The sequence below is a fragment of the Pseudonaja textilis genome, chromosome 1 (genome assembly GCF_049901715.1).
Source record: "Pseudonaja textilis isolate UNSWEBS1 chromosome 1, rPseTex1.2, whole genome shotgun sequence".
NCBI classification, from domain to species: Eukaryota; Metazoa; Chordata; class Lepidosauria; order Squamata; family Elapidae; genus Pseudonaja; species Pseudonaja textilis.
The window spans coordinates 326419942-326434837 of NC_141990.1; the positions used below are offsets into that span (position 1 = coordinate 326419942).

At 42.9% G+C, this 14896-nt stretch overlaps 1 protein-coding gene across 27 annotated transcripts in view; it reads left to right on the plus strand.

Moving 5' to 3' along the window:
* GATAD2A (GATA zinc finger domain containing 2A) overlaps nucleotides 1-14896 on the plus strand; it is a 107193-nt gene that overhangs the window by 81552 nt on the left and 10745 nt on the right. For all 27 annotated transcript variants that reach the window (XM_087920848.1, XM_087920906.1, XM_087920936.1 and 24 more), the window contains 4 exons: nucleotides 8414-8543; nucleotides 9951-10082; nucleotides 10585-10677; nucleotides 12635-12766. In XM_087920848.1, coding sequence (XP_087776974.1) covers nucleotides 8414-8543; nucleotides 9951-10082; nucleotides 10585-10677; nucleotides 12635-12766 — 487 coding nt within the window. The remainder of the gene's footprint in view (nucleotides 1-8413; nucleotides 8544-9950; nucleotides 10083-10584; nucleotides 10678-12634; nucleotides 12767-14896) is intronic.

Here is a 14896-nt window from a genome sequence, read left to right on the forward strand (position 1 = left end):
AATAATATAGGAAATACTAATGCTCTGATGGTCATTTTGAAAAATTCTTTCTTAGTGAGCACCTAGAAGCCAAGAGGAAGATACGTGCCAAATTTCAAGTTTGTAGGTTTTACGGTTCTGGAGATTTTGTGATGATGCGGGAGTGGTATTTCTCTTTTATATACATATAGATTTTATCCAGGATTATCTGTCCCTAACTTGGGCCTCCACGGTGCCCCCATCGCCACTGGGGGTCCATCACCCTTGCTGCGGGGTTGTCCTTTTTCCTTCACCTTTTCCAGTAGATTCTTCTCCAGAGACCTAGGTTTTTGCATACAGGTAGTCCTCGATGTATGACCATGATTGAACCCCAACTTTTAGTTGCTGAGCAATGCAGTTAAGTGAGTGGCGTCTCATTTTACAACCCTTTTTGCCACTGTGAATCATCACGAAGTGACTCCTGTGGTTATTATGTGAACCTAGCTTCCCTCAATGTCTTTGCTTGTTGGAAGTTGGCTGGGAAGGTTACAAATGGTGATCACGTGACCCAAGAACAATGCAGTTGCCATTGTGCCAGTGGCCACGTGCCTGGATTTTGGTCATGTGTTGACCTGACCGTAGGGATGTTGCAACAGTCATGTGAAAAACGGTCATGTCACTTTTTCAATCACTAAACAAATGGTTGTAAGGCAAGGGTTAGCTGTAGGTAGTCCTCAACGTACGACCATTGTTGAGTCCAAAATTTATGCTGTTCAGTGAGAAATTTGTTAAATGAGTTTTGCCCCATTTTACGACTTTTCTCACCACCTTTGTTAAGTGAATGACTGCGGTTCTTAAATTAGCAACACAGTTCTTAACCGAACTTGGCTTCCCCATTGCTTGTCAGAAGGCTGCAAAAGGCGATCACATGACCCTGGGACACTGCAATTGTCATAAATTCGAGTCAGTCATCAAGCATCCCAATGTAAATCACGTGACCATCGGGATGCTGCAACCGTCGTGAATGTAAAAAGCAGTCACAAGTCACATTTTTTGTAGTGCTGTTGTAACTTCAAACGGTCATTAAGTGAACTCTTGTAAGTCGAGGACTGCCTGTAATGTGTCCAAAACAGGATAATTTGAGCCTAGAGTCATCTAAATCAGGGCTCTCCCTTAGCAACTTTGCAGATTTGTGGTCTTCAACTCCCAGAATTTCCCAGCTTGGCTGGATGAGGAATTCTGGGAGTTGAAGTCCACAAGTCCTAAAATTGCCAAGGTTGGAGACCCCTGATCTAAGTGACAATTCCAGGTTGATCTCTCTCAATTTGTTTATATATATTTTGGGGGGGGGGGGGTGGGGGACTACCCATCAAGAATCTTCTCCAACACCAAAGTTGAAAAGCATCAGTAATTTTACTGATCTGCTTCTTCAGAGTCCAACTTTAGCTTCCGTAGAGGGTCATGGGGAATATCGTGGCCTGCAGTATTACAATTTTTGTAGGTGCAGGGAGTCTTTGACTTACGACCACAACTGAGTCCAACATTTCCATGTCCGAGTGAGACCGTTGTTAAGTGAGTTTTTCCCCCTTTTACGACCTTGTCATAATTGTTAAGTGAACCAGTGCAATTGTTTGATAACGCAATCATAAAATGAATTTGGTTTCCCCATTGGTTTTGCTGACCAGAAGGTCACCAAAGGTGAACCCCATGACCCCAGGATACTACAACAGTCATAAATACAAGCCAGTTGCCAAGCATCTGAATTTTTATCACGAGACCATGGCGCTGCTACAACAAACGGCCGTAAGAGTGAAAAATGGTCATAAGCCCCTTTTTTTCAGTGCCATTGTAACTAAACAAAAGATTGCAAGTTGAGGGCTGCTGGCATAGGCACATCATAGGATAATAATTTTACAGCGTCCGTGGCCTCCATGGTTGCATTTTAAAGGGAGGGGGGGTATCCTTTGATTAGTGCAGAGGTGGGGAACTATGGCCCCTATTATGACTTGTGGACTTCAACTCCCAGAATTCCTGAGCCAGCAGGGTTGAAGTCCACAAGTCATAAAAGGGCCATAGTTCCCCCCGCCCCTGGATTAGGGAAACAATTTACAATTTTTCCTCAAAGCACTGAAGACCACATGTGTGGAGTATGAACCTCTTGTAACAGTCTAAACTGGCCAACAGGATTAGCCATATTCTCTCTCTTGGCATCTCCAATGCAGACACATTTGTTTGCCATTATAAATGGCCACCCAACTCACAGACAGGTGACACTTAGGCAGCTTACAACATTAAACATTCACAAGGTTTTTTTAAAAAAAGAATAAAACCTCACCTTCACCAGGCTCTCTGACAAACGTACATCTTCTTTCTGGACCTTTTACAAAAATAACAAGTTTGGGAGCCTATTTGTGTAATAGTGGCAGCAGAGACAAAAGCTTATCCTGCTACTTTTCTTCTTGGAGGGAGATTATTGAAATGTATTTTAAAGAGAGAAGGTTTTTTCCAAAAAGAGATGTTCTACCTCTTGATTCAAATAATGCAGCCTATTTTTCTGCAAAGAAAGTCCAGTCCTGAAATGCTAATAGATACTAATAAACAGGGGAAGAGAGAGGTGTTATTGGGGTTGATGGTTATCACACATATATCACAGCAGGTGAGAGCACTTAGGTGACTTAGGTAATCTTAGTAATGTTAAATTGTGTCACCTCTGATCAGTATCTGGAAGGGAGGCCACTGGGAAATCACAGGACTACAGGCTGGACTGAGAATAGAAGCAAATGTCCCCAGCGAGTGCTTTTTTGATGTTTCAAGTGTTGCATTTTGCCATTGCACTGATATTTTATTGCATTAGGCACCCAGAGTTGTTTTAGATGAGATGGGCAACCATATGACACTAATATTTTTTTTAAAAAAATACATTGAACCAGAACATACCCTGAGAAAAAAATAATGGCAAACTGCTTTCACGTGCCCAAGATGGTACCTGAGCTACTTAAGCTTTTATTTATTAAAAATTCAATGCTGTCCATCTCCCAGTCCAGTGAGATGGACCGTGGCCAAGGAAGATAGCAAGGAAGTCTGTAGAGATTCTCAGTCATCCAGGTCATGGTTGTCCCAAAGGTACTTTTTTTTCAAGAGGCAACTGAACTTTCCAGAAAGTCCAGCTGCCTCTTGAAAAAAAGCACCTTTGGAATGCCAACGAAGCTATCTAGAACTGCCCAGGTCCTAAGAGTCAAACTGGGCTCGGTGAGACCTTTTCCTATATTTCCTTAGCTGGTGGGGTAAACATTCTGGGTCCAAGCATTTGTTCTGAGTCTGTCAACGTGAAGTGAAACGAAATTCATCATGTTTCCCTCCCTCATCAAAAATCAAAAGCTTTCTTCATTTCATCAGCATTATTCGCCACAGTCTCTATTTCCTTGGTCCCTTTTAGTGTCGGAACTGTAGTTTATAACCTTTGGCCATAACTTCTGGAATCCAGTCCGCATTCTCTGGACATTGCTGAATGCCAGGTTGCAGATTGATTTATGGTGGATGGCAATTCTCCCTCCCCCCCCCCTTTTTTTTTGTGAGCTTTGTTTCATTACACATCTGAGAAAAGTGTTGTCTCCTAAGACGTCCATCGTCTTTGGAAGTGTGTGTGTGGGGGAGGGGTTCTCCCCCCCCCTTCCATTTTCTTACCGTACCTGTCTTAATCATCCCCCCCCCCGCCTCACCATTCCACAAAATGAAAGCGATGTGTCACAACACCAGTTCCAACCGGTTTGTTACCGTAGCTTTTCCACTACATGGGAAGGAATGGTTAAAAGGGTCAGATGACTGACAAAGCATGTCCCAATCAGTCACATGGTGCGTTGGATGCTTGTTAGAATAGAGGAAATAAGCTTTCTGGGATGATAGTGGATCAAGAGGGGGCTCAGGTGACCCACCCCCAGCCACGTGCGTTCCTGATGAAAAACTTCTTGCAAACACAGGAAATGTTCTACTTTTTCATTTATATTAAAAGGTTTTACATCTATAACAAGGAGTACATTCAAAGCAAAAGTTACAGTAAATGTGAAAGTGAAATAAGGGAGAAAGGAGAGAGAAAAGGCAATAGAAGAAAACAAAAAGAAACAATAGAACAATAGTCTCTCTTTGAGAGAGATGGGAGGTAGAGAAATGCGGAAAAAATAAATAAAACCATGAAAAGAAATATGAGATTGTTTCTGATTTTCCTTTTGGCAGTTATACATACAATTCTATTCAAGCCTCTCTCTCTTAATCCCATCATTTCCTTCTTTCTATAATCAATTGTTTCTAATCCTCAAGACCATAAATACAGAATCATTTTCTTTTTAATGCAAGAAGTCCATAAAGGGTTTCCAGTCCGTGAGTCCGTGATCAGGAAACTTCTGTCACATCTGGGCTATGAAGAGGACCAAACAATTTCTCTGATGAAAGCAGAGACCAGGTTTCAGACTTGAAATCCCCTTAAAAACCTTCTTTCAGGATCAGTTCAGTCTCTCTTAGATATCAGGCAAGGCAGATCCTCTGTTTGGCAGATGAAAAGTCTGCTTGTCTAGGGAAATTACACCTGCAAGTTTCATGCGAGGATTGATACCAGGCACAAGTACAGGCAGTCCTCAACTTACGATCACAATTGTGACGTTGTTAAGTGGGAGATTTGTGACGTGACTTTTGCTCTCATTTTGCAACCTACCTTGCCACCTTTGTTAAGTGAAGCACCGCAGCTCTTAAATTAGTAACACGGCTCTTAAGTGAATCCAGCTTCCCCATTGACTTTGCTTGACAGGTCACAAAAAGTGACTGATCACATGACCCCAGGATACTACAATCGTCATAAATCCGAAACCAGTTGCCAAGTCATCCAAATTTTGCTCACATGTCCATGCTGCAACTGTTGTAAGTGGAAAATGGTCATAATTTACTTTTTTTTCAGTGCCTTTGTAACTTTGAAATGCACTAAACAAACTGATGTAAGTTGAGGACTACCTATCACCAGGAACAGGAGTTGAGTTCAAAGTTTGTTCTGTGCTCCCTATATAGACTAACAGTCAAGCCAAGTTAGCACTAGATAAGGGTCAGCGGATGGGGGGGCTTTAGGTGTCCTGTGTTAGCGCAATGGCTCCATATTTACATGCTTGACCTTCTCTCAGACTTGGCTCATCTCCTACAGTTGATGCTATGCATACTGACAAAAAGTTTTCCTGGGAATTGTCCTTTTTTTCAAAGGAATTGGCTTTCATTGCATCAGTTACTTGTAAGAAATCTTAAGACTGTGTTTCATTGCCACTTTGGAATTGATCCCGGTTCTTCCTTCCAAACTTCTCACTCGTAGCAACCTAGTCCCTTTCATCCTCTCCTCCCCCCTTTACAATAAAATAAATAAATAAAATAAAAGCTTCAGTATTCTCAATGTCTAGAGAGATTCTCGTTCATCCAGGTCATGGTTGTCCCAAAGGTGCTTTTCAAAAAGTAACTGGGCTTTCTTTGTTTTTGTTTTTTCTTGAAGATGTTACACTTCTCATCCAAGAAGCTTCCTTCAGTTCTTTAAAATGTGATCAGTTCTTAAGAAGATTGAAGGAATCTTCTTGGATGAGAAGCGAAACACCTTCAAGGGAAAAAAACAAAAAGTCCAGTTGCTTTTTGAAAAGCACAGTTTAGTATTCTCAAGTCCTTTTTTTTTTTTCAGGTAAGGTGATAATTTGAAAATGAATTTGGGCAAACTTTGGGTGAGGGGGGAGGGGAAACCTGGCATGTTATGGTCCATGGGGGGTCACGAAGAGTCGGACATAGCTTAGCAACTGAACAACAACAAAAAAGGTGATAATTGGGGCTGGCAAGGAATTGGCAACAATTTTAGATTCCATATCATGCATGCAATAAATCATAACGTGTCCATTCAATCAAAGTAAAATTATCTAGACTCTCTAAAGTATTAGAGATCAGTATTAGAATATTAGTATTAGATTGAAGTATTAGAGCAATTGGAATTTTTCTCAGGAAAGTTAGGGGGGAAAGAGACATATGACCAGTTACAAATCAAATCAAACCTTTATTACGAGCTAAGACCAGCCTAGCCAGTTACATTATAACATGGGGAGGAAGGAAAACATAGCATTCTCAGAGAATTTGGGCCTTGTTTTCCCCAGGAACGCAGCGTCTCAAAGCCTAATTTTGCAGAATTGTATACTTAAAGAGTTTCCTTGGATCTTCATAATTTAAAAGAAATGAAATGTTTAAATTTAAATGTTGCCTTGGGCTTGAAGCCCATTCATTGTTTGGAAACATATTAATAGTATGTAGTTATGGGGTAATGCATGCAAGGTAGAATAATATAAGAAGTTGCGAAAAAGACCCTCCCCTTTTGATTCAGGACTTAAACTTTTAACGCTCATAGTGAAATATTGCTTTATAGTGCCATCTAGAGGAATTTGTATGAATTGCCATTTCACTTTAGATCAGCTGTTACAATCCTCTCGGGATGGAAGTTTCACTTCCACAAAAACTTTTTGGTATATTTCCTTGTTAAGCACTTGGTGATGCCCCCTCAGACCATTCCACGGCAGAAATTGGGCGGGGGAGGGGGGAGAGGTCAGTTGAATCCATCTGGGGATATGTACTACTATATTGACTTGTTCAAACTCAGAAGGAAGCCTTTAATTAAGTAACTTTCTGCAGTAGCCTCCAGGAACTTTTTAGATTATAGTTTCATAGAATAACAGAGTTGGAAGGGACCTTGGAGGTCATCTAGTCCAACCCCCTGCTCAAGCAGGAGAGTCTATTCCAATTATTAGCCTCTACCTAGGATCGAACTCACAGCCTCCTGATTGTGAGGCATGTAGGCTATCTTAGTGGCAATTGGCTATCTTGCAGCTCTGAGAAAATCTGTATATTTCTCACTTTTGCAGAAAATCAGTGAAAGTGAATTAGTTACTTCCTATGAAGAAGAAAGAAGCTTTTTCTTTGCTAGTTTTCAAAATGAAACATGGACAAAACATGAAAAAAACACTTTTAACAATACAATGAAATGTAACAGTTCTTAAGCTTAAAGAACAGACTATGGAAAACAAAAATGATAAAGATAAAAAACAAAAAAAGAAAATCTGCCTTATATATTAAACCTCAATAATCACTGATTTTTAATTAATATTACTACAAAATCAATAGAAAATATGATTGTAAAATTTCACAAAATCTGTGCCAAAGCAGTACATATTGCTCCAATATTTGACTGGCAGAAAATACTGCTTTTCCCAGAATGGATAAATCTCCCATTTCCAAAAGACATCCCATTCTTTTCACATCTGGAATATTTCCTTTCCCATTTCTCGGGATAATTATTTTAGTCACCTCACCATGCTCAATCAGCCATCATTCCCGATAAACCGGTTCCAAAGCTTTGTACATAATTTGATATCACATCAACATCTTTAACCCTTAAGAGATTTTTTATAAATCTACTTACATGCATTAAAACACATCTCAAAAAGATACCAGATGACCACATGACCATACCATATGCCACTTCAAATTCTCTGCGTTTAAAAGGCATTTTATTTGACTGCTTCATAAATTACAAATGCACTTCATATAAGTCATTTGTTCTGGTTTTCTCTTAGCCTTGGAAAGTCAAGGAATCATCGTAAGAGGCCCTGGTTCTCTGATGGTGTTCTGACCAAGGCTTCCTGAGACTGTAATTAAGCACACACTTAGTCCAAACAACTCTTGTTTCATTTCAACGCTGTTAATTATATTCATTCCCAGGCCGTAATGAGTCCCAAACAGTTCCTTGAGATAAGCACCCACCTTTATCTCCTTTGAATTGCTGCCAAAAACTAAAGTGCCAAATTAGCTGAAAAAACTCCAACGAAGTACAAAATCCACACAAAGCTTCAAGGTTTAATCTGAACAGAGTGAACAGCTGTGCTTCCTTACGGGAGGGGCAATCACTTCCAAGCCTTACTCCCGAGTTGCCCCTTTTGTCTTTAGCTTCTCTTGCCTTCTCGCAGCTCTGCGCACAAGCGCACTGCGACCAGACTCCCCTTGTTCCTCTGCCTTGCTACTGCCAAGTTCTGGAGGGTCCGGAGTCAGCACCCCACTCCCAGATGGTCCTGGCCCCATCTTTGCATCGGATGCAGGAACCTCGTCCGAGTCCTCTCCAGACTCCCAGACTGGTCCCTGTTCTTCCCCACTGTCCGATTCTGCTGCCATCTGCACAGGCTGCTGGTGGATGGAATCCCTAGCCATTTGTTTGCTTTCTGAATACCCCTCTCATCCCCTGAAGTAGTACCTGGAAGGGGGAAGTGTCGTTTTGGTTCCCCTTCCCTCAAATAGGCCTGAAAATACACATGGCGGAGTGGGGAGAGGATGGGTGGGTGGGGTGGGTCTTAGGATTTATCCTTTTCCTTAAAAAATATCCCTGTTCATGTACCTTCCCTTTTTTCAGTGAGGCAAAGCGGGAGAGGAGAGTCCCTTCTCCTGATGTAATAGTACTATCGGACAACGAGCCGTCAAGCCCGAGAATGAATGGCTTAACCAAAATAGCATTAAAAGAGACCAGCGCCGAAGTGCTAATGGTGAGTCTGACCCAGCAGTCATAAAACTGAGAGCAACCTGACCCTATCCCCCTTCTCCCCCTCCCTTCCTTTTGATATGTTCAGATCGTCTGACCAAGTAAATCATGAGTTCACCTTTGGGGACGCTTCCCATCTGCACCAAATCATTTCTTCAGCAGAAGCAGTGCATACATCGACTTTCCTCTCTCCATTGGCAAAAACCTATGGTGCTTTGTGGCTAGGAGGGTTTTCTCCACTGTGATTTCCTCTGCTGGCTTCCTATCTCCCTGGCTTTGCTCTCCCTCATCCAACCTCCTGCTTCATTCTATTCCTTCAATTGAAGTGCGTGGATTTCTCGTCCATTTCAAGTGCACCAGCAGCTCAAAATTTTCCCGCTTACTCCCATACCACGACTCTGCTTTTTCTGTTCTTGACGCCTGGGCCACTTACACGAATCATCTTGCCTGTCTCTTTTTGACCCTCACGCTTGGAATTTCTCCTGCAGCGCTAAAGTCGTCCTTCCCCTGCCTTGTACCCTCCTGGGATGATGACAATCCTGTCACTGCTGGCTTGGAACTTTGGCAGTTGTCCTTTAACATGTCTGTAGGACACTGGATTAGAGAAGGCTGGCCAAGGTCACATTGGTGTTGTCTCTCTCTCTCTCTCTTTTTCTCTTTCTCTCTCTCTGTTGTGGCCCGCCAGCGGCTGACAGAGCTGGCGGCAGAGTTGGACAGTGAGGAGGTTGGGGAGGAACATAGGCCAGTCCTGGAGGTTGAGGAAGGCTCGGACAAGGGCTCTGCGTCAGAGGCAGAGATGGGGCCAATGCAGGCTGGCAGTCTTCAGCTGCCTTCGGGCTAGGACAGCAATGAGGCGGGGGAGCAGCTGGAACCAGTTCCCAGCCTGCAAATATGCAGAGCTGCCAAAAGGAAGGAACAATTAAGAGCTCAGGGTCAACATGGGAGTCAGGCCACAGGTGGACGGTGAATGGCCCCTCCCATCAGGATTAAAAGAGGAGCAAAAGGGGAGGGGGCTTTTGCAGGAAACAAGTCATTCGTTCATTCCAGCCTCGTGAAGATCTCTCTGTGTAATCCAGCCCATCCCTGTCAAGCTTTCCAAGATAGATAAGGTCTGAGCTAATAAATATACCTTTGCAAGACTGTTGGACAAGCCGTTGGCTGAATGTGAATGCCCTAAATTCACATTAATTTAATAAAAGGGGTTTTGACGGGACTCAGAGTTGGCTTAGTGCTTTTTGGGGAACCCTAGGACAGAACACACACTCCCCCTCTCCCTCCTTCTCTCTCTCTCTTTCAACTTCAAACCCCTTTTTTAAAGTTAGCCCTTCTGTCATTCTTCCTAATTTGACTCTCCCCCTCCCTCCCTCAATGAAATTAACACTTTTTCTTTCAATCACACGTGTCCTTGTAGAAAAGCAGCCCAGAGGAACGGGAACGAATGATTAAACAGCTGAAAGAAGAACTGCGGTTAGAAGAAGCCAAACTTGTCTTACTGAAAAAATTACGACAAAGTCAGATACAAAAGGAAACAACAGCCCAAAAGGTGAGCAGAGTCTGCCTTTTTTTTTTTTCCCCCTTCTTCTGTACTTGGAGTTTGTTAAGATTTATTTATAGAATTCCTGGTCACTGGATTTTGAGCTATAAATGATGCTGTATGGCTGGACAGAGAGAAAAGAGAAGTGAAGATATAAACGCTATGAGAAAACACAGGCTAATCATTATAATAGGGGCTACTAGCGGTTTTTTAAAAGCTGTCCATCCCTGACAGAAGTCCACAGTCTTAAAGTTAGTTGGACACCCATGATGTAAATGAAAGTAGCACTCTTCCAGGAAGCAAATTGCCATCATTCCTCCACTTCTCCCCTCTGCTCTTGGAAAACTGGGCTAAAGTTGTGCAACCAAAAAAATAGAGGCACTTTGGCACCACATTTTGGCAGCGAAAACTCACCGCCCCATAAATGGAGAACCAAAAGCAAACCAATTCAGAACAGCCACCTTCTGCGCTAATACATCTCTCTTCCCCGTGTGTTTGTCTTGTTTCATAGCCTCCTGGTTCTTCAGGTAGTGCCGTAGCAACACCTCCCCCATTGGTGCGGGGAACACAGGGCATGGCATCCAGCAAGTCAGCCCTTCTACAGGTGAGGACCTAAGAAAGATCTTTGGTTAATTAACTCAGCCTTATAAGCCGCTTCAGTACAGGTAATCGTCAATTTACAACCGTGACGGACGTCCCAATTATGGTCATACGTTTGACAGTTGTAAAGTGAGTCACCCATGTGGCCGATCTGCTTTTATGACTTTTTTTTTTTTTTGCATTGGTCATAAAGCAAATGTTAAGCAGATTCGTGGTTTGTTATGGGGCATTTTTGCTGATCATGTGGCTTCCGGATGCTACATACAGCCCAATTGTGGGATTCAAATATTTTACTACCAGTTCGGTGGGCGTGGCTTGGTGGGCGTGGCAGGGGAAGGATACTGTAAAATCCCCAATCAGAGGTGGGATTTGCCGCTTCTCTGAATTATTTCAAAATTTCAAGTACAGGTTCTCCAGAACTCATTAGAACCTGCTGAATACCACCTCTGAAACAGCCCTAAATGCAGGTTGCTTGCCAAGCATCCAAAATGTCATGTGATTGTGGGAACCAGGTGATAGGTACCTTTTGAAGGCTCCGTTGGAACTTTGATGAATTTCTAAGCAGCTGGTTGTAAGTCGAGGAACACCTGTAATGTTTCTGTTCCTACAAGTAGTTCTGAGAGGATAAAGAAACTGGAAATGAAACTGTACATGTATTAATCTGAATACTGCCTTCAAATGAGGATTGATGATGCCTTGTGACTGCTGGGATAAGTCCCTGCAGTTTTCTGGGAAGATTTCAGAAGTGGTTTGCCATGGCCTCTTTTAGAACTTTTAGAATTAAGTTTATTGTCACTTTGAATGTGCACTAATTGGCATACATTAAAATGAAATTTTATTGCATACAACTCTCAAAGGGTCACCACCTCCAATATACATTACATAAACATGACTAAATACATACATACATAATTATGCATATACCCACAAATATTATATGAGACAGAGAAACAACTTAGTCTAGTACGGATGTATACATATACATGGCAAGAAAAATGAATCTCACGAGCTTACCAGACTTTTGCCTTCAATGTTCAATTCAATTTAATATTCAGTTCAGTTTTGAAGGATGTTCCCTTCAAATCAGGGTTGACTCCCTGCAGTTTTGTTGGGAAGACTTCAGATGTGGGTTTGCCATTGCCTCTTTTCCTTGGGCTGACAGTGACTGGCCCAAGATCACCCAGCTGGCTTTGTGCCTGTTGTGGTTAGCCAGCAGCAGGTGCAGATGGCTGAGGAGAGCGATGACTCTGATGAAGGGCCAGGACCATCAGGGAGTGGGCTGCTGCCTTCAGAGATTGTGGGGGCTGGCAGCACTGACAAGGAGGTTCCCGAGGAGCCTGTGCCAAGTACACATGCCTGAAGGATTGCTCTGAGGAAAGAACAATTACAGCAGCACAGGCGACTCGGGAGTAAGGCTGCAAGGTAATGGCCCCTCCCTCAAGAGGATAAAAGCCAGGTTTGACAAAGCGTTCTTTGCAGAAAGCAAAGAAGCTCTGAAACTCAACTGGTGGACATACTTGTTCCTTTTTGGAGAATTCTGTAAAGTAGTTCTTTATCTCTGGGTTTTTGGCAGCCTTGACAAACAACTTGGCAAGGCTCTTTCTTGTTGGAGCTAATTGTTGGAAAGCAGCCTTTTATCTGTAAAGGAAGAGAATTGTGATTAAACCTTAAAAGGTGGCGGCGGCTGCCATTGTCTGTGTTTGCTGTCTGGGACCTGGTTGGGTCAGAACAGTGTCTGAGGTAAAATTAAAACTCAAAATCTCCAGGTTTCTTACCTGCTATCTCAACCACTATACCAAATTGGCTGTCAAAGCTGTATTAAGAAAGTGGTTTATGTGCACAAGGGAAGTAGGGAGAGACTGCCCTTGACGGATCTTCGACTGTCTGCAGTTACAAAGCAAAACCATTTTTTTCTCTCTATTCCCTGTCTTCCCCAACCCCCCTCCCCCCTCCCAAAACAGAACACTTCTTCACGTATTCCTGGGCCTGTTATTCCTCCTCCTTTGATTCGAGGTGGGCAGCAGACATCTTCAAAGCTGGGCTCTCAACAGAACACGCAAATAGTCATGCCACCGCTAGTCCGAGGAGCACAGGTAAGTTATTGTTGTACCTTATATTCTTTCTTTCCTTTTTCCCCTTTCCCCCACACTTCACCTTTCTTCTCCCAATATCCTGATTATCTCTGCCTGGCTGGGAAAAGTCCCTTTCTGACTGAAACTCCAGAGAGTTGCTGTTGGCTGGGTTATACTGGGCAAGAGAGGCTGAGTTGGGTCAAATAGCTGGCTGTCTTTATTGTTGGAATCCTACATCCTTGGCAAATTTTAAGATGCATGGACTTCAACTCCCAGAATTCTCCAGCTAGTCTTGCTGGCTAAGTAATTTTGGGAGTTGAAGTCCATGCATCTTAAGCTTATCAAGGTTGATAAGCAGGAATATTGCATAGAAGACAAGAGCTTGGGTGCCTCTTCAATGGAATGACATACCTCCAGAAGAAGAAAAAGAAGAAGCACTTTATTGTCATTATAGAAGTACAACGAAACTGTGGATGCATCCCAGCAACTGTTTGCAATACAATAAAACCAGAGCATTTAAAAATGAAGATAAGAAAGATAAGAGTACCCATGTGGATGAAGCAGTGGATGCTGTATCACTAGAGGTTTTTAAGAAGAGACTGGACAGCCATTTGTCTGAAATGGGGTAGGGTCTCTCCTGCTTGAGCAGGGGGCTGGGCTAGAAGATTCCAAGGTCCCTTCCAACTCTGTTATTCTTGATAGTTCCTCCACACAGACAGTCTTTGTTTAGCTAAGAGCTGTGGTGGTGCAATGGTTAGAATGCAGTACTGCAGGCTACTTCTGCTGATTGCCGGCTGTTGGCAGTTTGGGGCTCACCAGCTCAAAATTGACTCAGCCTTCCATCCTTCTAAGGTGGGTAAAATGAGGACCCCGATTGTTGGAGGCAATAGGCTGACTCTGTAAACAGCTTAAAGAAGGCTGTAAAGCACTTTGAAGCGCTATATAAGTCTAGGTGCTATTGTTATTGCCTTGTTCAGCAACTGTTCACAATTGTGATGGTGATGAAAAAGTAGTTCTTGTGGCCAATGCTTGCATATATCACCTTCATATAGACTTGTAAACCAAAGGAAAGCTGAAGAAAGATCATAAGCACAGTCAGTTTTACTTAACAACTGTTTTGTGTAACAACTAAATTGTCCATTAGGTAGCCTCAAGTGATTTGGTGCCCAAGGGGGACACTAGAACATGGATCTTTTGTTTATTATTTATTAATTTTGAGTTATGCCCTACCCCAGTGGTGGCAAACCTTTTTCAGCTCCCATGCCAATAATTGCACTCACGCTCGCATGCCAACACCCAGAAGGCAATGCATGCAGCCCCACCCCCCTGTGCATGCTGGCGTGATCTCCTTGCCGCATGCCTGTGCATGCGTGTATGATACCCCTGCCATGCACCATGCATCTCTGCGCCTGTGCGCATGATCCCACACCACACATCTCTGCGCATGTGTGTGTGATCACCCCGTGCGCCATCCATCTGCGCATGGGTGCACGATTCCTCCACATGCCGCGCGTCTGTGCATGCACGCATGACCACCAGTACGCACTATGCATCTTTTTACTATTCTGTATTCTGTACAGTGGTAGATTTTGCCTTTTATACAGATGCAGACAGATAAACTCAACAAAAACATTCATACAAAGTCTTTATTATTGGTTCATCAGGTATCCTCATAACTCACATTTGTGATGAAGTTCTTCTTAATGTCCAATCCTTTGCATATTTGTCTTGTAGGTAAAAAGATGGTTATCTCCTTATCCCTTTCCTCCCATCTCGTAGTGATAGTTACCACGAGTCCATGAGTTCAGGCAAGAGTGAAGAAACCTCCCCCAACCCAACGAGGGTTAATTTAGTGACCAATCAGGATTACAGATGTGGTCACGTGACATGGACTACATTTCCCAGGATACCTTAACTACATTTACCATGATGCATTCCCTTAAGGGGACAGCTCACAATTGCTAACTAACTATCCAATTCCCATATACTGGCTGGACGGCACAGATGCCGTCCATCACTTCTTCCATTGCCTTTTGTTCTCTTAACTTCTCACCTCTCTTTTTTCAAGAGCTCATCAGCTCCATCAAATTGCAATTTTCTCAGTCTCTGTCTGTCTCTGTCTCTCTCTCTCAACACATTTATTCTTCTTCC